General features: G+C 44.0%; 1 protein-coding gene across 10 annotated transcripts in view; it reads right to left on the bottom strand.

Moving 5' to 3' along the window:
- Positions 1 to 24,033, bottom strand: part of cplane1 (ciliogenesis and planar polarity effector 1) — a 375,338-nt gene that overhangs the window by 64,755 nt on the left and 286,550 nt on the right. For all 10 annotated transcript variants that reach the window (XR_009512997.1, XR_009512998.1, XM_059974072.1 and 7 more), the window contains one exon: positions 20,117 to 20,191. Coding sequence is in view for 8 of the 10 variants with exons in the window: in XM_059974072.1 (XP_059830055.1) it covers positions 20,117 to 20,191 (75 nt within the window). In the remaining 2 variants the exon portion in view is untranslated. The remainder of the gene's footprint in view (positions 1 to 20,116; positions 20,192 to 24,033) is intronic.

The raw sequence follows: 24,033 nt of genomic DNA, 5'->3' as shown, positions 1-24,033 counted from the left end.
CTGAGCTGTCTATATTTCAATGCAAGAAGTATCGTAAGAAAGCGGATGATAGTGCTGAAGATGAGGTAGCTGGTTTACAAACAGAAGCCATGTGTAGTGCGGAGAGGCTGTTGATAGGACAAAATTGCAGTCAACAGGATGAGTTGCATCATAAAAGGCAGACAAATTCAAAAAGGATGAATACTGGACTGAAGGTGTATTATTTGAATGCACACAGCATACAGAATAAGATAGATGAACTTGAAGCACAGTTACAGATTGACATGTATCATGCTGTAGGCATCACTGAATCATGGCTAAAAGAAGATTATAGCTGGAGCTTAATGTCTGAAGATATACAGTGTATTGAAAGGACAGGCAGGAAGGCAGCGGGAGCAGCGTTGTTCTGTTGGTAAAAAATGAAGTCCAATCATTAGAAAGAGGTGACATAGGGTCAGAAGGTGTTGAATCTTTGATGATAAAGCTAAGGAACTGCAAGGGTAAAAAGACCCTGATTGAAGTTGTATACAGACCTCCAAATAGTAAGGATGTGGTTACAAACTACACTAGGAGAAAGAAAACACATGGCAAAAGGACAATGTTACATTAGACATAGGGATTTCAATATGCAGGTAGATTGGCACAGAATTTCAAGAGGGGAAATTTCTAAACTGCCTACGAGATGGTTTTTTAGAGCAGCTTGTGGTTGAGCCCACTAGGGGAACACCTATTGTGGATTGGTGTTGTGCAATGAACCAGAATTGATTGGAGAGCTGAAGGTAAAAGAACACTCAGGGGAAGTAATCATGATCGATTCACCCTGGAATTTGAGAAGGAAAAGCTAAAGTCAGATACATCTGCATGACAACGGAGTAAAGGAAGTTACAGAGGCATGCCCATCACCCTGCCTGTTCTCCATCTCCCTCTGGTGCTCCCCCCCCCCCCCCCACTTTCTTACTCCTGAGGCCTCCCATCCCATGATCCTTTCCCTTCTCCAGCTCTGTATCACTTTCACCAATCACCTTTCCAGTTCTTAGCTTCATCCCACCCCCTCTGGCCTTCTCCTATCATTTTGTATTCCCCCCTCCCCCCACTACTTTCAAATCTCTTACTATCTTTCCTTTCAGTTAGTCCTGACAAAGGGTCTCAGCCCGAAACGTCGACAGCGCTTCTCCCTATAGATGCTGCCTGGCCTGCTGAGTTCCACCAGCATTTTGTGTGTGTTGTTTGAATTTCCAGCATCTGCAAATTTCCTCGTGTTTACAGAGGCATGAGTTGGCCAGAATTAATTGGAAAAGAATACTGGCAGGGATGATGGCACAGTATGGCTGGAATTTCTGGAAGCAATTTGGAAGGCACCGAATATATACATCCCAAAGAGAAAGAAGTATTCTAAAGGCAAAATGACCGTAGATAAAGAGTAGTCAAAGCCATCAGAAAAGCCAAAGAGAGGACATATAATAGACCAAAAACTAGTGGGAAATTAGAGGATTAAGAAGCTTTTAAAAATCAACAGAAGGCAATGAACAAAGTCATTAAGAAGGTAAAGATGGAATATGAAAATAAGCTAGCCAATAATACTAAGGAGGATACCAAAAGATTCCTCAGTGTAAAGGACAGTTAAGAGTGGATGTTGGATCACTGGAAAAACGATGCTGGAGAGGTAGTAATGGGGGACAAGGAAACAGCGGATGAACTGACTAAGTATTTTGCATCAGTCTTCTTTGTGGAGGACACTAGCAGTATGGTGGAAGTTCCGGGTGTCAGGGGTCATGAGGTGTGTGAAGTTACCATTACTAGAGAGAAGGTTCTTGGGAAACTGGAAGGTCTGAACATAGGTAAATCACCTGGATCAGATGGTGCGCACCCCAGCATTCTGAAAGAGGTGAAGAGACAGTGGAGGCATTGTGAATTTGGGTTTTCAGAAGGCCTTGACAAGGTGCTATATTTGAAGCTGCTTAATAAATTAAGAGCCCATGGTATTACAGGTAAGATTCTAGCATGGATAAAGCAATGGCTGATTGACAGGAGGCAAAAACTGGGAATAAAGTGTGCCTTTTCTGGTTGGCTGCCTACGACTAATGGTGTTCCGCAGGGGTCTGTGTTGGGACCGATGCTTTTTACATTATGTATCAATAATTTAGAAGATGTAATTTATGGCTTTGTTGCATAGTTTGCAGACGATGAGAAGCTAGCTGGAGGGGCAGGTAGATCTGAGGAAGTAGAGAAGCTGCAGAAGGACTCAGACAGATTAAGAAAATGGGCAAAAAGGTGGCAGATGGAATACAATGTATGGTCATGCACTTTGGGAGAAGAAATGAAAGGGTTGATTATTTTCTAACTGGAGAGAAAATACAAAAAACTGAGATGCAAAGGGCCTTGGGGGTCCTTGTGCAGGATTCCCTAAAGGTTAATTTGCATGTTGAGTCAGTGGTGAGAAAGGTAAATGCAACATTAGCATTCATTTCAAGAGGACTAGACTATAAAAGCAAGAATATAACGTTGAGACTTTGTGAAGCACTGGTAAAGTGCCACTTGGAGTATTGTGAGCAGTTTTGGGCCCCTTACATTAGAAAGGATGTGCTGAAACTGGAGAGGGTTCAAAGGAGGTTCACAAAAATGACTCCAGGATTGAATGGCTTGTCGTATGAAGAGCGCTTGATGCAGGGTTTCTCAACCGAGGTTCTGCCAGAGGTCACCAGGGGATTTCATGAGAGTTCATGATTTTAAAAAAACAATGTCTTTTGAACGTCATCTGATGCACAATTCTAGAATTTGCAGCTGCGGGTGACCGAGTGGCTCCATTAACAAGCTTGTTAGACTCTTAGCCCAGTAGGACTGTGTTTATTTGGTAATCCATTCTCAGTTTTTGATGCTGTTCATAATTGGTGAGTGCTGTATTGCATGGAGGGGAGGATGGTAGGCTGATAAGTAATGTCAAGTGTGTTTTACAAGCATTGAATGGGCTCACCCAACTTGCACTGTGACATCAGCCTCTCCCTCTTGAGTTAGCTCCCCCAAATTCCCCTTATGTGCCACTGACTGACTTACGGGAGTGAACACACTACCAGAGTAGAAAATTGAGCCAAAGCTTGACATTCCTACTCTCACCACCAGCCTACTCTCAACAATGGCCACTCCTTCACTTTTATTTAATTCGCTGTGCTCTGTTCCCAGCGCTGTTTGGGCCTTCAGAATATCCGAACACCTGCAAAGCTCTCCTTTTAAATAAGTGTTGCTGACCTGCGAGAAAGCTCGTCACTATGCTCTGCTCCAGCTGCCGACTGGGCCTCTGGAATGTCCGAACACGCGTAAAGCTCTCCTTTCAAACAAGCGTCGCTGACCTGCGAGAAACCACATTGCTGTGGTCTGCTCTCGCCATTGATTGGGCCTACGGAATCATGGTGAAATTCATTCAAACTTTTTTATTGCAAACAGCTGCTCAAAGGCCAAGATATATTTTGTCTTCATATCTGGAAGCAACAGGTCTGTCTTGGAGAAACTATGTTGGCAACTGTACTGATGGTGCCCCATCAATTGCTGGCACAAGTTCCTTAGCAAGTTTCTCTTGTAAAAAAAGAAAATCGTGACATTGTCGCAATACATTGCTTTCTTCACAGAAAGGCGCTAATGCCAAAAACTCTTAGAGATGAAATGAAGAAAAGTTCTGGCTAGTGCTACAAAAATAGTTACTTTATTAAATGCATACCAGTACATTTGAGAATGTTTAAAAAACTGTGAAAACCAGGATAAAGAGCACACCCACCTACTGCTGCATACAGAAATCCATTGAATTAGCAGAGGAAGCGTTCTCAGCAGGGTGCTTAAGTTGAAAGGTGAATTGCAGAAACTTTGAAGATGAAGAATGGCTGCATATGAACCAGTTGAACAAGTCTCAGCAGGGCCTGAAGAAAATGTTTCATCTTCAAGTGACAAGATTTTTGGATTTAAAAGGAAACTGAATCTTCCGAAAAATATCTTACAAAAGGAAATCTTGAAATATTTCCACTGCTGCTTGGGCTTGACAGAATGGAAGGATATCAGAAAATTTTGAGTCTTATTGAAAACCACCTGGAAGAACTGCAGAACAAAATTGAATAGGATTTTTTTCTTCCTTTCAACACAAATGTATGACTGGGTGAGGGACCCTTTCTCTGAATCTTCTGCTCAGCCTGAGAACTTGACTCTGAGAGAAGAGGAAGAACTTTGTGAGCTGCAGTCTGATCGTATACTCAAGATGAGATTTACTGACCTGCCCCTGGACAAATTCTGAATTTCTGTTAAAGAAGAATTTCCTGCCATTTATCGGAAAACAACAAACATTTTGCTGCAGTTTTCAACTTCTTACATGTGTGAGCATGCTTTTTCTTGTTTTGTGTAGCAAACAACAAGCACAGATTTCACCTGTTAGGCCTTGTATTTGGGCCTGATCATGTCACTTAGTAAAAAAAAATGTCTTTTCAAAGTCTTATATAAAATTGTGTGTTAGGCTATATTTTTATTGATAATGCTTTGGCTTATGGTTTTTAGTGACTTTTCTATTCAACATAGTCAATAAATTTTAATGTTGTAAATAGCATTAATTAAAATCAATCTACAACCTATATTTAAATTAAACCTACTGAGCCTACCTTTAGGAAAAGTAAATCCCATTTTGGATTTAACCAGTTATTTAACAGAAATTTATTATAAAACCGTAAGACATCAGAGCAGAATTAGGCCATTTAGCCCACTGAGTCTGCTCCACCATTTCAACAGGACAGATCCCATTCAACCCCATACACCTGCCCTCTCACCAATATCCCTTGATGCCCTGACTAATCAGGAAACTCTCAACTTCTACTTTAAATATACCTATGTACTTGGCCTCCACCACAGTCTGTGGCAGAGCACTATTGTTCCTTTTACCAAAATGTATTATCATACATTTCCAAACACTGTGTTCCATCTGCCATGTTTTGCCCATTCTCCCAATTTGTCTAAGTTCTGATGGAATTACATCACTTCCTTCACACTGCCTACACCTCCACCTAACTTCATATCATCTTCAAACTTTGTCACAAAACCATCAATTCCACTGTCTAAATCATTGAGAAACAATCTGAAAAGAGGTGGTCCCAATACTGACCCCTGAGGAACACCACTAGTCACTGGCAGCCAACCAGAAAAGTCCCCTTTTATTTCCTTTCACTGCCTCCTGCCTGTCAGCCATTCCTCTATCCGTGCCAGTATCTTTCCTGTAACACCATAGGATTTTATAATGTTATGCAGCCTCATGTGAGGCACTTTATCAAATACCCTCTGAAATATAAGTAAATCTCATCCACTGCCTCTCCTTTGTCCACCCTGCATGTTATTTCCTCGAAGAATTCTAACAAATTAGTCAGGCAAGATTTCCCTTCACGCAATCGTTAGTTTCCAAGTACCTTGAAACTTCATCCTTAATAATAAGTTCCAACATTTTCCCTAAATTATAGGCTAACTGGCTTATTTCCTCTCTTGGGTCTTCCTCGCTTCTTAAAGAGTGGAATGACATTCACAATTTTCCAGTCCTTTGGGAATATGCCAGAATCAAGTGATTCTTAAAAAATCACAACCAATGCATCTCTTCAGCAACCTCTTTCAGGACTCTGGGATGTAATCCATCTGATAAAGTGGATAAGGTGACTTATCCATCTTTACGACCTTTCAGTTTTCCTTGCACTTCTTCATAGAAACATAGAAAACCTACAACACAATACAGGCCCTTTGGACAACAAAGTTGTGCCGAAAATGTCCCTACCTTACAACTTACTACTAGGCTTACCCATAACCCTCTATTTTTCTAAGCTCCATGTACCTATTGAAAAGTTTCTTAAAAGACCCTATCGTATCTACCTCCACCACCATAGTCAGCAGCCCATTCCACGTACTCATCACTCTCTGAGTAAAAAACTTACCCGACATCTCCTCTGTACCTACTCCCAGCACCTTAAACCCGTGTCCTCTTGTGGCAACTATTTCAGCCCTGGGAAAAAGCCTCTGACTATCCACACGATCAATGCCTTACATTATTTTATACACCTTGATCAGGTCACTTCTCATCCTCTGTTGCTCCAAGGAGAAAAGGCTGTGTTCACTCAACCTGTTTTCATAAGGCATGCTCCCCAGTCCCGGCAACATCCTTGTAAATCTCCTCTGCTCCCTTTCTATGGCTTCAACATCCTTCCTGTACTGAGCACAGTACTCCATGTGGGGTCTGACCTATATAGCTGCAACATTACCTCTCAGCTCCTAAATTCAATTCCACGATTAATGAAGACCAATACACCGTATGCCTTCTTAACCAGAGTCAACTGTGCAGCTGCTTTGAGCATCCTGTGGACTCGGACTCCAAGATCCCGCTGATCCTCCACACTGCCAAGAGTCTTACCATTAATATTATATTCTGCCATCATATTTCACCTACCAAAATGAACCATCTCACACTCATCTAGGTTGAACACCGCCACTTCTCAGCCCAGTTTTTGATCCTATCAATGTTCCACTGTAACTTCTGACAGCCCTCCACACTATCCACAACACCTCCAACCTTTGTGTCATCAGCAAACTTACTAACCCATCCCTCCACTTCCTCAGCAAAGTCACTTACAAAAATCATCAAGAGTGGGGGTCCCAGAACAGATCCCTGAGGCACACCACTGGTCACCGACCTCCTTGCAGAATATGACCTGTCTACAACCACTCTTTGCCTTCTGTGGGCAAGCCAGTTCTGGATCCACAAAGTAATGTCCCCTTGGATCCCATGCCTCCTTACTTTCTCAATATGCCTTGCATGGGGTACCTTATCAAATGCCTTGCTGAAATCCATATATACTACATCTACTGCTCTACCTTCATCAGTGTGTTTTATCACATCCTCAAAAACTTCAATCAGGCTTGTAAAGCACGACCCGTCCTTGACAAAGCCATGTTGACTATTCCTAATCATATTATACCTCTCCAAATGTTCATAAATCCTGCCTCTCACGATCTTCTCCATCAACTTACCAACCACTGAGGTAAGACTCACTGGTCTATAATTTCCTGGGCTATCTCTACTCACTTTCTTGAATAAAGGAACAACATCCACAACCCTCCAATCCTTGGGAACCTCTCCCGTCCCCATTGATGATTCAAAGATCACCGCCAGAAGCTCAGCAATCTCCTCCCTTGCCTCCCACAGTAGCCTGGGTTACATCTCGTCCGGTCCCAGTGACTTATCCAACTTGTGCTTCCCAAAAGCTCCAGCACATCCTCTTTTTTTATGTCTATATGCTCAAGCTTTTTAGTCTGCTGCATGTCATCACTATAATCACTAAAATCCCTTTCCATAGTGAATACTGAAGGTATTCATTAAGTACCTCACCTATTTCCTCCGATTCCATTCATAATTTCCTACTGTCACACATGATAGATCATATTCATTCACGTCTTATCATCTTGCTCTTCACATACTTATTGAATGCTTTGGGTTTTTCCTTAACCCTGCCTGCCAATGCCTTCTCATGGCCCCTTCTGGTCTCTTAATTTCCTTTTTAAGCTCCTTCCTGTTAGCCTTATAATCTTCTAGATCTCTAATACTACTTAGCTCTCTGAACCTTTTGTAAGCTTTTCTTTTCTTTTTGACTAGATTTATTACAGCCTTTGTACACCAGGGTTCCTGTACCCTACCATAATTTCCCTGTCTCACTGGAACATATCGATGCAGAACTCCACACTAATATCCCCTGAACATTTGCCACATTTCTTCCATACTTTTCCCTGAACACATCTGTTCCCAATTTAAGCTTCCAATTTCCTGCCTGATAGCCTCATAATTCCCCTTACTCCAATTAAATGCTTTTCTAACTTGTCTGTTCCTATCTCTCTCCAATGCTGTTGTAAAGGAGATAGAATTATGATCACTATCTCCAAAATGCTCTCCCACTGAGAGATCTGACACCTGACCAGGTTCATTTCCCAATACCAAATCAAGTACAGCCTCTCCTCTTGCAGGCTGATCTACATATTGTGTCAAGAAACCTTCCTGAACACACCTAAAACTCCATCCCGTCTAAACCCCTTGCTCTACAGAGATGTCAAATCGTTATTTGGGAAATTAAAATCTCCTATCAAGACGACTCTGTTATTATTACACCTTTCCAGGATCTGTTTCCCTATCTGCTCTTCAATATCCCTGTTACTATTGGGCGGCCTATAAAAAACACCCAGTAAGTTTATTGACCCCTTCCTGTTCCTAACCTCCACCCATAGAGACTCTGTAGACAATCCCTCCATGACGTCCACCTTTTCTGCAGCCATGACACTATCTCTGATCAACCGTGCCTCATCCCCACTTCTTTTGTCTCGTTCCCTGCCCTTTCTGAAACATCTAAGACCTGGCACCTTAAGTAACCATTCCTGTCCCTGAGCCATCCAACTCTCTGTAATGGCCACAACATCATAGATACAAGTACAACCTGAACACTTGGGTTGCACTTGGGATTTAAGTGCAACCCGTCCTTTTTGTACAGGTCTAAAAGCTCTAAAAGAGGTCCCAATGATCTAGAAATCTGAATCCCTGCCCCCTGCTCCAATCCCTCAGCCACGCATTTATCCTCCACCTCATTCTATTCCAAGACTCACTGTCACGTGGCACAGGCAGTAATCCTGAGATCACTACAAACATTTGTACCTTTGTGGTCTTGCTTCTCAACTTCCTTCCTAACTCCCTGTAATCTTTTTTCAGGACCTCTTCCCTTTTCCCACCTATGTTATTGGTACCAACATGTACCACGACCTCTGGCTGTTCTCCCTCCCACTGCAGGATATCTTGGATGCGATCTGAAACATCCTGGAGTTTGGCACCTGAGAGGCAAACTACCATCTGAGTTTCTTTCCTGCATCCACAGAACCACCTGTCTGACCCCCTGACTGTAGAGTCCCCTATCACGACTGCCTTCCTCTTCCTTTCTCTACCCTTCTGAGCCACAGGGCCAGACTCTGTGCCAGAGGCATGGCCACTTTTGCTTCCCCCAGGTAGGCTGTTCGCCTCAAACAGGAGTACTTATTGTCGAGATACAGCCACAGGGGTACTCTCTATTACCTGACTCTTCCCCTTCCCTCTCGTGACTGTGACCCACTTGTCTGTCTCCCGAGGCCCCAGTGTGACCACCTGCCTATAACTCCTTTCCATCACCTCCTCACTCTCCCTGACTAGACGAAGGTCATTAAGCTGCATCTCCAGTTCCCTAACCTGGCCCCTGAGGAGCTGCAGCTCGACGCACCGGGTGGAAATATGGTTGTCTGGGAGGCTGGAGACACTGACACTGAGCACAGAAAACCAGCCTCGCACACATACTACTTCCTTTCCGCAATTAAGACAGGTAAACCTACCTCACCTCGTTACTACCTAAACCCGCTGAGACAAAGCCCTCTCACTCTGCTACCCGCTCCGAAAGCTGCCCGCCAGATATAGCAAACACGAGGAAATCTGCAGACGTTGGAAGTTCAAGCAACACACACAAAATGCTGGTGGAATGTAGCAGAGCAGACGGCATCTATAGGAAGAAGGGTCTCGGCCCGATACGTTGACAGTGCTTCTTCCTATAGATGCTGCCTGGCCTGCTGTGTTCCACAGAATTTTGTGTGTGTCGCTGGACATAGTCTTTTTTAAAAACTTTTCCCTCTCTGCTGGCTGAAGTCACGTGCCTGCAAAGTCTCGCCTCTCTTTTACCCCGAGTAGTAAAATGTCTTCGCTCCGGAAATCCTTAGTCATTCCACCTTCCTTTATAATAGCAATGGCACTCACTCCTGCTCTCTGACACTCACAGACCTCTGGCATACAGCAAATGTCTTCCACAGTATAGACTGAAGCAAGTACTTATTAAGTTCATCTGCCATTTCTTTGCCCCCCATTACTACCTCGGCAGCACCATTTTCAAATGGTCCAATATCAACTCTCACCTTTTTATATCTGAAAAACTTCTAGTATCCTGCTTTATATAATTGGCTAGTTTGCCCTCATATTTCATCTTTTCTCCTCTTCTAGCTTTTTCAGTTGCCTTCTGTTGGATTTTTAAAACTTCCCAATCATTCAACTTCCCACTGACTTTTCCTACCTCATATGCCCTGTCCTTGACTCTTCGTCCTTCAGTCACGGTTGCCTACTCCTGCCGTTTGAGAACAACTTCTTCTGTGGGACATATCTACCTTACACCTTTAGAGCTATTCCCAGAAACTTCAACCACCTCTGTTCTCCCGTCATCCCAGCCAGTATTTTTTAAAACTTCATTTACAGGATGCAGGTGTCGCCAGCTAAGTTGGCACTTATTGCCCACCCCTAGTTGCCCTTGAGAAGGTGGTGATGATCTGCTTTCTTGAACCGCTGCAGTCCCTGAGGTGTCGGTACACCCACAGTGCTGTTAGGTAAGGAATTCCATGAAGCAACAATTAAGGAACAGCGATATGTTTCCAAGTTGGGATGGTGGGTGATTTGGAGGGGAATTTACAATTGGTGGTGTTCCCAGGTATCTGCTGTTCTCATCCTTCTAGATGGTAATGGTCGTTATTCTGGAAGGTGCTGCCTTAGGAACTTCGGTGTGTTGTTGCAGTGCATTTGTAGATAGTACACACTGCAACTGTTCGTCGACAGTGGAGGGATTGGATGCTTGTGGAAGGAGTACCAATCAAGTGGGCTTCCTTGTAGTGGATGGTGTGAAGCTTCTTGAGTGTTCATGGAGCTGCACTCATCCAGGTGAGTGCTGAGTATTCCATTACACTCCTGATCTGAGCCTTGACTTTGGGGAGTCAGGTGAGTTGAACACTGTAGGACTCTTAGTGTCTGACCTGCCCTGGTAGCTACAGCTACAGCTACTGGCTAGACCAGTTCAGTTACCATCCAATGGTAACTCCCAGGATGTTGACAGTAGGGGATTCAGTGTTGGTGATGCCATTGAATGTCAAGGGACGATGGTTAGAGCCTCTCTTGTTGGAGATGGTTATTGCCTGGCACTTGTGTGGCTCGAATGTTACTTGTCACTTGTCAGCCCAAGCCTGGATATTGTCCAGGTCCTGCTGCATTTTGGTATGAACTGCTCACTATCTGAGGAGTCATGAATGGTGCAGAACATTGTGCAGACATCGACAAATATACCCATTTCTGACCTTATGATGTAAGAAAAGTCATTGATGAAGCAGCAGAAGATGGTTGGTCATAGAACACTTCCTTGAAGAATTCCTACAGTGATGTTCTGAGGATGAGATGATTGACCTCCAACCACCACAACCATGGTTCTTTGTGTCAGGTATGATTCCAACCAGCGGAGGGTTTTCCTCTCATTCCCATTGACTCCATTTTAGCTAGGGCACCTTGATGCCATACTTGGTCAAATGTTGACTTGATGTCGAAGGCAATCACTCTCATCTCACCTCTGGTATTTAGCTCTTTGGTCCATGTTTGGACCAAGGAGGTGATGAGGTCTGGGCATCAAGGTTATTGCCGAATAGGTGATAGCACTGTTGATAACCTCTTCCATTACTTTGCTTATGATTGAGGGTAGGTTGATAGGGTAGTAATTGGCTGGGTTGGACTTGTCCTGCTTCTTGTGCACAGGACATACCTGGGTAATTTTCCACATTCTCCGGTATCCTCCTCCAATCCACCTATGCAAGTTCCTCTCATATGCATCTGTAATTCCCTTTATTCCATTGCAATACTGATACATGCGACTTCTGCTTCTCCCTCTCAAATTGCAGTATGAATTCAATCATATTATAAACAAGATAAAATCTACAGATGCTGGAAATCTGAGCAGCACACAAAGTGCTGCAGGAACTCAACAGGCCAGACAGCATCTCTGGAAAAATGTACAGTTAACACTTTGGGCCAAAACCTTTCGGTAGGACTGGAAATAAAAGCTGAGGAGAAGATTTGAAAGATGGGAGGAGGGGAGACAGAAATGCCAGGCGAAGGTGAAACTTGGAGGGGATGGATGAAGCAAAGAGCTGGGAAGTTAATTGGTGAAAGAGACAAGGCCATAGAAGAAAGAAAAAAATAGGGGGAGAAGAACCAGAGGGCAGCAATGGGCAGGCAATGAAATGAGGTGAGAGAGGAAAAAGGGGATAGGAAATGGTGAAGGGGGAGGCCATTACTGTAAATTTGAGAAATTGATATTCATACCATCAGGTTGGAGGTTACCTAAATGGAATATAAGGTGTTCCTCCAACTTAAGTGTGGCCTTATACCGACAGTCTGAAGTGGAATTATCCCGCTTGTTCTGGCAGATGGAGCGTAGATGCTCGGCAAAGCACTCTCCCAATCTATATCGGGTATCATCGATCTACAAGAGGCCACACCACCAAACACTTCTTCTCCTCCCCCCACCCCCAACTTTCTGCTTTCTGCCGGGATCGCTCCCTCTCTCGACAATTCATCCCTCCCCACTGATCTCCTTCTTGGTACTTAGCCTTGCAAGTGGAACACCTGCCCCTACACCTCCTCCTCCTCCACTATCATTCAGTGCCTCAAACAGTCCTTCTAGGTGAGCCTGTTGATGTCTGGTGTGGCATCTTGTATATCGGTGAGACCCGATGTAGATTGGGAGACCGCTTCGCCGAGCATCTACGCTCCATTCACCAGAACAAGTGGGGTCTCCCAGTGGCCACCTATTTTAATTCCACTTCCCATTCCCATTCTGATATGGTCATCCATGGCCTCCTCCACTGTCGGGATAAGGCCACACTTAGGTTGGAGGAACAACACCTTATATTCCGTTTAGATAGCCTCCAACCTGATGGCATGAACATCGATTTCTCAAACTTTCAGTAATGCCTACCCTATCCCCCCACCATTTCCCATCCCCCTTTCTCTCTCATGTTATGTCCTTGTCCGCCCATTGCCTCCGTCTGGTATTCCTCTTCACACCACCTTTTCCTTTCTTCTATGGCCTTCTGCCTCTTTCACCAATCAACTTCCTTGCTCTTTACTTCATCCCTCCCCCTCCAGGTTTCACCCACCACCGTGTGTTTCTCTCTCCCTCCCCCCACCTTTCAAATCTACTCCTCAACTTTTTTTCTCCAGTCCTGCCGCAGGGCTTCGACCCAAAATGCTGACTGTAATTTTTTTCCATAGATGCTGCCTGGCCTGCTGAGTTCATTCAATCATATTTATGATTACTGCCTCCTAAGGGTTCCTTTATGTTAAACTGACTAATAAAATCTGGATTATTATTACACCCAATCTAAGATTTCCACGAGTATCTTTACATACAAGTTTCCCTAAAAAGCTATCTCATAGGAATTCAATAAATTCCTTCTCTTGCGATCCGACACAAGCCTGATTTTCCCAATCCCCTTGCATATTGAAGTCCCCCATTACAATTGTGTCATTAGCCTTATTACCTGCCCTTTCCGGCTCCTTTTGCAATCTCAGCCCCACATCTTGGACGTCTACTATTTGGAGGCCTATATATGATTCCCATAATGGTTTTTTAAACCCTTGCAGTTTCTTAACTCCACCTACGAAGATTTGACATTCTCTTACTTTATGTCATCTCTTTCTAAAGATGTAATTCCATCTCTTAACAATTACATTTGCCTTATGAGTTTTTAAAATTTATGAAAGGAAAAGAAAGATTAATTTCAATGGAGGTAACTGCCTCATCATTTTCTAGAAAGGTTAGCTAAAAATTCATTCTCTAATCAAAAGAGCATCAATAATTATTTTTGGATTATTATATCTACAACTTACTGATGATAACATACTGTGAGTTGTAGATATGTAATTTTCATGCAGGGGGGTACATGAGACCTGAAAATTATTGCAAGGGTTCCTTTAGGGCAAAAAGGTTGAGGAAGGCTGGTTTAATGGCTCTAGGCCTGTATTCACTAGAATTCAGAAGAATGAGGGGTGACTTTATTGAAATCTATCAAATGGTGAAAGGCCTTGATAGAGTGAATGCGGAGAGGATGCTTCCTATGGTGGGAGAGTTTAAGACCAGAGGACACAGCCTCAGAATAGAGGGGTGTCCTTTTCAGTACAGAGACGAGGAGGAAGTTCTTTAGTCAGAGAGTGGGGAATCTTTAGAATCCTTTGCTACAGGTAGCTGTGGAGGCCAAGTCTTTATGCATATTTAAGCCGAGGTTGACAGATTCTTGATTGGTCAGGGCATGAAGGGATACAGGGAGAAGGCAGGAGATTTGACTAAGAGGAAAATTGGATCAGTCTTACTAAAATGGCAGAGCAGACTCGATGGGCCAAATGGCCTAATTCTGCTCCTGTATTTATGGTAAAGGAGAATAAATAATTGTTACTCTGGATCCGATACAGCACCAAAAAAAAACACAATAAAATAAAAACCACCGTAATAATAATAACAAACATAATAAATATAAATGCATTGTGGTAAATTATGTTTCCCTGTCTGGACACACCCCTCTGCTGACTGCTCCTGTGGCTCCTCCCACAGACCCCTGTATAAAGGCGATTGGAGGCACTGCTTCTCCCTCAGTCTCCGAGATGCTGTGCTTCCTTTTGCTGCTAATAAAAGCCTGTCGTTCACCTCCCGTCTCCTAGAGTTATTGATAGTGCATCATGCATAAGATAGCTTATTCAGATAGATAGATTGTTAACAAATGGTATTTGTTTCCTGGTACAGTTGGGGCGAGGCACGTGTCACTGGACATTGTGATCAATGTCCTTTCACCGTGCATTATCCATGGTGGTGCAGGTTCAAGGGACAGAATGGCCTGATCCTGCTCCCTTTGCCTCAGCAACATGCAACCACCCCACGACATCCTCTCTGGGAGTGGGAGAAGGAATGCAGTACATTGAGACGGCATCTCACAAAGCTCAGGAAATGTCTTCAGCAGTTTGAACGGGGCACGACTGTGTAAGCACATGGAGGTCAGAGTGAGAACAGCGGGACAAGTTTCAAAGGAAGATAGATTTACAGAGATTTACACAGTCGGCATCAGAGTAGTGGGTGACAGAGTAGGAAGGCTTTAGCTCCTTGCAGCTACGGAGGATGACAGGTGACCTGATAGAGGTGTACAAGATAATGAGAGGCATTGATCATGTGGATAGTCCGAGGCTTTTTCCCCAGGGCTGAAATGGCTAGCACGAGACAGCATAGTTTTAAGGTGCTGGGGAGTGGGTACAGAGGAGATGTCAGGGGTAAGTGTCTTTTTTTTTTTTACGCAGAGAGTGGTGAGTGCGTGGAATGGGTTGCCGGCAGTGGTGGTGGAGGCAGAAATGATAGGGTCTTTTAAAAGACTCCTGGATTGGTATGTTTAGCTTAGAAAAATAGAGGGCTATGGGTAAAGCCTAGGTAGTTCTGAGGCAGGGACATGTTTGGTACAGCTTTGTGCTCTATGTTTTCTCTGTTTCTTTGTTTCTAAATTTCAAACCATCTCCAGATGTAGTCAGCAACTGTGGAGGTCACTCTGTGAAGAACATGATCCAGCTTTTGTGGCCAACAAAGAATTAATGCTTCTCAAGTCGCAGAAGACTACAGTATAGAAACAGGTTCTTTGGTCCATCTAGTCTGTGCCTGTCCCAACAACCTCCACCAGACCATAGTCCTCCATACCTTTCCCATCCATGTACCCATCCAAAATTCTCTTAAGTGTTAAAATTGACACTGCATGCACCATTTCTGCTTGTAGCTTGTTCCATACTCTCACTATCCTCTGACTGAAGAAGTTTCCCTCCATGGTCCCCTCTGGTGCCCTCTATTTCTCGTCACCCATCCTCAGCAGAAAAAGCTTGCTTGCATTTACCGTATCTATACCCCTCATAATTTTGTACATCTCTAACAAATCTCCCTCATTCTCCTATGCTCTAGGGAATAAAGTCCTAATCTGTTTAACCTTTCCCAATAACTCATGTACTGGTAATATTCTTGTAAATGTTCTCTTTCACTCTTTTAATCTTATTGACTTCTCTCCTCTAGGTAGGCTGGTAACCAAAACTGCACACATATTTACATGGAACGTAGAACAGTTCAGCACAGAACATGACCTTCACCCCACCGTATTGTCGTAACATTTTAACCTACTCTAAGATCAACCTAACCCTTCCCACCTACTATTTTTCTATCATCCATGTGCCTATCCAAGTTAAATGCCCTTAATGTATGTACTACCGCCCCGGTAGGGTGTTCCACACACCCACAACTCTGTGTGAAACACCTATCTCTGACTTTCCTCCAATCACCTTAAAATTATAGCCTCTGGTATACGCATCAGGTATAATATCTGTGGAATAAGTCCTGAAATTTGTTTTGTGGCAGCCATGAAGTGCAATCAGAAATATAGATATAAAAAATTAAATTAAGTAGGTAGTGCAAAAAGAGAGCAAAATAAAGTGGGGCCATTTGCAGCCAGGGAAAAAGCCTCTTACCATCTTGTACACCTCTATTAATTCACTTCGCATCCTCTCTTGCTCTAAAGAGAAAAGCCCTAACTCACTCAATCTACCCCCATAAGACCTGCTCTCTAATCCCGGCAGCATACTGGTAGATCTCCCCTGCACTCTCTCTAAAGCTTCCACATCCTTCCCATAATGAGGTGACCAGTAGCCCAAGTGACTCACTTTCATGGGCTCTTCCAGTACATTTATTATCACAGAATACATTATTATACAGCCTGGGAATGTGCTTATTCTCAATATGCATCACATGTTCTCGAAATTTATTGCTTTTTGTGTCTCCTGTTTTTTCTGTGAAAATGAATTTCAGTGTGTATAGGTGACTTTGATAATAAACTTACTTTGAACATTTTGAATTTTGAAGTGTGGCTAACCATTTATATAGAGCTGCAATATTAGCTCATGCTCTTGAACTCAATCCCTGACTACTGAAGGCCAACATACCATACACCTTCTTAACTACCATATGAACTTACCTGACAGCTTTGAGGGGTTGCTCTGTTCCTCCGCACTAGTAAGAATCCCGCAACTCACCCTGTATTTTGCCTTTAAGTCCAACCTTCCAAAGCGAATCACCTTGTTCTCTGGGTTGAACTCCATCTGCCACTTCTGCACCCAGCTCAATGTCCCGTTGTAATCTAAGACAACTTTCTATGCTGTCCACAAACTTCTGCACTTGGATGCACTCCCAGAGTAGTTCCACAGACACTGGCACAGACACAACTTCTGCTGCCAACACACTGTCTGTCCTGGTCCCGCTGACACCTCCCAGTCTCTGCCCAGCTAACAGGATTCACTGGCTGCTCACCCTGAACTCATCACCAACAGCCTATTTAAAACCAGTTCTCATACATAGTCATTGTTCTCTCACTGAACCAGCTGGCCTCTTCCTTTCACTCTTCCTTTTCTTTCTTGTTTCATGTCCCCTCGTGGCTTGTTGTTTTGTGGTCCATTATCAAAGTTATCGCTGACCACTACATCGTCTCCACTGCTCTCCTTTTGGGTCAAGCCTCCTCTACATTTCCAGACAAACTCAGGACATCTAGTCTTCGAAGGAAGGAGTGGAAGATGTCTGGGGGAAACAGCTGACCTGTGTCACACACTATACCGTCAGAATGTACTGCACTCACCTGCTGCACAATGTCCAGGTCATGAGTTGAACACAGGACGTTTCTACCTGATACAGCAAGAGGCGATACACAAACAGGCTGAGGGCCAGAGAGAAATCTCGTACAGCTATTCCTTAGGAAGCATCCACATATTGTGGATGCTCTGAGAGATGACAGATGTTGTGTTATCTCCCAGGAGTCTGAACAACAGCCAGGCTCTGAATTATTAATTCCTGAATAATTTAACAGAATTGGAGAGGATGCAAAGGGGCAGAGAAACAGAGAACTGGCCATGGAAACAGGAAACAAGAGTCACAGTGACAAATAGATAAAAAAAAAGAGAAACTAAGATGGAGAGAGAAGTGACAGAAAGAAAGAGCGAGGGGGAGAGAGAAAGAGAGCGAGGGGGAGAGTGAAAGAGTGAGAGGGAGAGTGAAAGAGAGTGAGGGAGAGTGAGAGTCAGGAAAAGAGCAAAGCAAGAGAAAGAGATAGTGAGAGAGAGAGAGAGAAAGGGAGAAGAGGGACAAAGAAGTGAGAGGGTGAGGATGGTAGAGGAAAACAGAAACATGTGCATAAGTGGGAGTGAGAGAGAAAACAGAGATACTGAGACTGTTATCACAAAGGGCAGGGAAGATGCAAATATTATGTTAAAGGAGTAATGTGTGAAGTACTTGGCAAGATAAAGGTTGGAAGAGAATTAGTGCTGCATAAATCCCCAGGCCAGCTGGAATATACCCCAGTTAATTGTGAATGTTATTCCCAGGTTTTACAAATTTCCCTCCCAGCAGGAGTAATGGAGGAGGAGGAAGGGAGGAAGTGATTATAGGAGCCAGCATGACATTGTGGGCTGAATGGCCTATATTGAGCAGTACTGTCCTATATTCTATGACTATTACAGACCAGGAACAAGTTATTGGTGGGCTTTCCAAGGGATGGTATAACCTTCATCTGGAAGAATGGAGATGAATCAGGGAAGGTTGTGTCTGATCCAAAATTAAATTTTTATAGTGAGCTAGGATGAAGGGCAGTGCATTTGATACATGGATTACAGCGCGACTTGGGCTGGGAAGTAGAGTGTAATGGTTAAAGGAAGAGTTTGTGAATGAAAAATCAATAGCTGGGGGTTTCAGTTTTGATATATACAATATATTAATTATTTGCATCTGAAAAGAAGTGGCATAACAGCATACTTTACAGATGACACAGAACTTGGGAGGGTGTTGAGGGATGTGGAGGAAGGAAGGTACCTCTGACTTACATCCACAAGAGAGGGACAGAGGGAGAGGGGAGAGAGAGGGGGACGGGGAGAGGGAGAGAGAGCGAGAGACAGAGAGTGTGAGAGAGTGAGTGACAGAGCGAGAGATAGAGAGAGAGTGAGAATGAGATAGAGAGAGAGAGATCTCCAAGAAGGGGAAGGAAAGATGGATAAGAAGGCAGAAACATAGAAGGGGAGGGAGATGGACAGAGGATGCAGGGAGATAGAGAGACATATGGAAAGATGGAGACACAAATCAGCAGAATAAGTGTGAGGTGCTACATTTTGGTAGGAATAATCAAAATAAGACATACATGGTAAATGGTAGGGCATTGAAGAATGCAGTAGAACAGACTGATCTAGGAATAATGGTGCATAGTTCCCTGAAGGTGGAATCTCATGTGGATAGGGTGGTGAAAAAAGCTTTTGGTATGCTGGCCTTTATAAATCAGAGCATTGAGTATAGGAGTTGGGATGTAATGTTAAAATTGTACAAGGCATTGGTAAGGCCGAATTTGGAGTATTGTGTACAGTTCTGGTCACTGAATTATAGGAAAGATATCAACAAAATAGAGAGAGTACAGAGAAGATTTACTAGAATGTTACCTGGGTTTCAGCAACTAAGTTATAGAGAAAGGTTGAACAAGTTAGGTCTTTATTCTTTGGAGCGTAGAAGGTTGATGGGGGACTTGATAGAGGTATTTAAAATTATGAGGGGGATAGATAGAGTTGATGTGGATAGGCTTTTTCCATTGAGAGTAGGGGAGATTCAAACAAGAGGACATGAGTTGAGAGTTAGGGGGTAAAAGTTTAGGGGTAACACGAGGTGGAATTTCTTTACTCAGAGTGGTAGCTGTGTGGAATGAGCTTCCAATAGAAGTGGTAGAGGCAGGTTTGGTATTGTCATTTAAAGTAAAATTGGATAGATTTATGGACAGGAAAGGAATGGAGGGTTATGAATTGAGTACAGGTCGGTGGAACTAGGTGAGAGTAAGGGTTTGGCACAGACTAGAAGGGCCGTGATGGCCTGTTTCCGTGCTGTAATTGTTATATGGTTAATAATTGTGTTGGGGCAAATGTAACAACCAGAGATTGGAGATACCATCGATTCGTGGTCTCTGGGAAACACTCACAGGGCCCCATAGCCAAGTGAGTGACATTCAGTCTGGAAGAGACTGACACACCTCTGAAATGGAGGGAGCCTGTGCTCTGGAGTTAGTGTGGGTGTGTCAGAGGTGGGTACACAGACTCCTGTGTTTGTCATGGACTGGGCCCTGCTGTGGGAAACTGTCTTAATGAGGCTTCCCTCCCCTACTGATAACCAACACACGTAGAGAGTCAGACCTGCAGCGGCTGCCGGTGGATGGTCCTCGATCTCGGAGCAGGCGAGAATCCCAGCATCCTGGTATGATTTAGGAGCTATAGGGAACAGAAGGGAAATAGACCAGTCAATCAAGTAGCCCACACCGTCAGGAGAAAGGGCTCGTAGACACACAGAGACAAACTTCTTCACTCAGAGCGTGGTACAACTGTGAACAAGCAGTCATCTTATTCTGAACCAGCCTGTAGCATTCTTCCAATATCAACTCTAAATGGGCTTGAGAAGCTGAGTTATGGGGAAAATTTAAATTAGGTAGGACTTTATTCCCTGGAGTGTAAGAGAATGGGTGCAGATTTGAATTGAATTGAATTGACTACTTCTTACATCCTTCTCATACATGGGGAGTAAAAACCTTTACATTATGTCTCTGTCTGAATGTGCAAGGTGTAAATTATCGCAATTTGTAATAAACAGTATGCACAGTAAGACGTACAACAGAACAGCATTTGATAGAGCATTACAAAATTATGAGGGGCATAGATGGGGCTTTTCCTACTGAGGTTAGGTGAAACTCGAACTAGAGGTCATGGGTTAAGGGTGAAAGGTGAAATGTTTGAGAGAAACATGAGGGGGAATTGTTTCACTCTGGGAGGTAAGTGTGTGGAATGAGAAGTGGTGGGTGCGGGTTTGATTTCAACATTTCAGAGAAATTTGGACAGGTACATGGATGAGAGGGGTATGGAGGACAGGTACATGTTTAAGAAGGGTATAGAGGACAGGTACATGGATGAGAGGGGTATGGAGGACAGGTACATGGATGAGAGGGGTATGGAGGACAGGTACATGGATGAGAGGGGTATGGAGGACAGGTACATGGATGAGAGGGGTATGGAGGACAGGTACATGGATGAGAGGGGTATGGAGGACAGGTACATGGATGAGAGGGGTATGGAGGACAGGTACATGGATGAGAGGGGTATGGAGGACAGGTACATGGATGAGAGGGGTATAGAGGACTATGTGTAGGTCAATGGGAATGGGCAAAATAACAGCTCAGCATGGACTACATGGAGTGAAGGTCCTGTTTCTCTGATGCTCCAGAGATCCCACAGTCTGAGGCAGAGCATCAGGGACCAGACAGGAGAAGAGAAAGAGAATTGAGGTACTCCACAGGAGAGGTGGCTTCACGAACTGTGAAACAGCCCAGCATGGCCGAGTTGGCAGAGAGTTCAGTAACACAATTGAGCAGAGAGAGTCTCACTGTTATTGTTTGTTGTTTTGTGGCTACAGTTCATTGCAATACGTAAAAAAAAATCCGCATAAATAGTGGGCCAAAGGGCCTGTATTGTGATGTATGTTTTCTATGTTTCTAAATTACAATAGGAAATATATATGAAACATTAAATTAAACACAGTAATTAGTGCAAAAGAAAGAAATTAAAAACGATGTGGTGTTCATGGGTTCATTGTCCATTCAAAAATCTGCTGATGGAAATGGAGAAGCAGTTTCTGAAATGTTAAGCATGTGCCTTCAAGCTGCTGTACCTCCTCCTGGATGGTAACAATAAGAAGAGGGCAGGTCCTGGGTGACGGAGGCCCTCAGTGATGGATGCAGCCTTTTTGTGGTCCTTCCAGATGCGTTTGGTGCTAAGACACTAGGGCCCATGATGGTACTGGTTGAGTTTACAACTGTACAATGTACTGTGCATGTTAATCAGAATGGCTTCTTTGTTTTGTTAAGAGTAGGAATGCTTCTTTGTATGATAAGTGCTTTCTCTCGCAGTTGTTTAGCTTTAGACTTGCTGATATGGGGATTGTATTCATTTGTTAACCAATGGGGAATGTTATTTTTTCTTGTGGGGCTGGGAGCTTGGGGGGTTTCGCGGTCTTTTGAGGGGAGTCGGGAAGGAAACGCCGAGGAAGGTGGACGTGCGCTGCACCGCTCGGTCGACCACCGGGGTGGTCCCAGGTACGAGGACGTGGAGGTCGGAGGAAAGTGACGAGGGGTTGAATGGTTCGATGGTTGAGCTCCAACGATGTGCACTAAACTGACTGAACTTTGATAAGTTGGCGCCTTTTACTTTATTTTCTTTTCCTTCATATATATTGTATTGCATTGTACTCTTTTAGTTTTAGTAAAATCTTTAAAGTGTATTCCGTAACGGTATCTGGTGTGAGTTTGATATGGTGTGTGTACGCACGGCATAAACTTGATTCTCACAGCACTTGCGTGTACGGGAGGTGGGGTTGGTGAGTGGCTGGATTTCCTTTTCCCCTGTTGGGTTAGTGTTACACAACTTTCTGCAGCTCTCTCTGATCCTGTGCAATTGGACCTCCAGACCAGAGAGTGATGCTACCAGTTAGAACGTTCTCCATGGTACGTCTGTAGAAACCTGCGAAAGTCTTTGGTGACACACTAAGCCTCCACAGACGCCCAATGAAATGTAGCCGCTGTGGTGCCTTCTTTGCAACTGCATCAAAATGTTGTGCTCAGGACAGATCATTGGAGATGTTGACATTCAGCAACTGGGCCACTGCTGATCCTTCAATGAGGTCTGGTGTGCGGTTCCCTCAGCTTTACCTTCCTACAGTCCATAATCAATTCCTCGGTCTTACTGACAATGAGTGCAAACTTGTTCGTGTGACACCACTCAACCAGCTGATCTAACTCACTCCTGTTCGCCTCCTCGTCACTGTCTGAAATTCTGCCAATAAATAGTTGTGTCGTTGGCAAGTTCATAGGTGAAGTTTAAGCTGTGCCTAGCCACACAGTCACGGATGCAGAGAGTAGAACAGTGCACCAAGCACATATTCGGCCTGATCCCTTACCCAGCTGCTCACCAGACCTACAAAATCCAATTTCACCACTCCTGTTGGGGTTATTTAAAATAACATGCATGTTAACTGCTGTGTTGAACAATAATGTGGAGAAAGATCCAAGGAACAGTGAAGGGACAGGGCTGTGGCCAGGGGTCTCCAGACAGTCAGCAGAGATCCAAGTCAAATATTCCGCAAGTTTCTGAGCTGTTTTACAAGTCCGAGTCAACAATGCTGGAGGATTCCAATCAGTTTGATTGACAGCAGACGAAGCAAGGGTTATAGAAAAGCATTCAAGAGCTACCTTACAATTTACCAATTTACTTGGCTGAGAGATAGTCACCAAGCCATGGAACAAAGAATACTGCAGTACAGTAAAGGCCCTTCAGCTCACAACGTTCCAGCCTTTTAACCTTGGGTAAGATCAATTTAACCCCTTAATTAGTCCCCATCTAATGAAGGCAATCCAACATCTGCTTTCTTAAGAAGTCTATCAACTTGCGTGGCAACTTTGAGGGATTTATGGATAAGAACCCCAAGTTCCCAGCTGCAGGACTCCCCACTCTGAGCACACGTGGATTGACGTGAGAATATAGAATTCTGAGCTCACTACACATTCACTCCGCTTCCCAGTATCCGATTTCAGAGCTGAGGCATAGAGGGTTTAGCAAGGATACAGCGACCATGTTAAACCATCTTAGCCAAAACAAGGTGGCAGTTATCAGGAAATGTAGAGGAGGCTTGACCCAAACACAGAGCAGTGGAATCGATTCTGCCATGAAAGATACTCCAAATAATAGACCGCAAAATAATGAGTCACGAGGGTCACAAAACAGGAGAAAACAGAAACGGAACACAACTGGTAACAAGGTAAACTTTAGGCAGGGAGAGTGAAAACTAGGAGCAACTGTTTGAGGCTGGCTGGTTCAATGAGCGAACAAGGAATGTGGACAAGAACCGGGGTTAAATAGGCTGCTGGTGATATGTCTGGAATGGGTGACAGGGGACTCCTGGGATGTGCTGCCTGTGCAGGCTGGGAGGTGACAACGGGAGCAGGCACGAGAGCAGTGAGGGGAATTCGCACCCATCTCTAAATCCAGGTTGGGGAGAGATACTGCCCTTG

The sequence above is a fragment of the Hypanus sabinus genome, chromosome 7, assembly GCF_030144855.1.
Source record: "Hypanus sabinus isolate sHypSab1 chromosome 7, sHypSab1.hap1, whole genome shotgun sequence".
Taxonomy (NCBI): domain Eukaryota; kingdom Metazoa; phylum Chordata; class Chondrichthyes; order Myliobatiformes; family Dasyatidae; genus Hypanus; species Hypanus sabinus.
The sequence above is the reverse complement of the archived record's forward strand: the minus strand, read 5'-3'. Positions and strand labels throughout refer to the sequence as shown.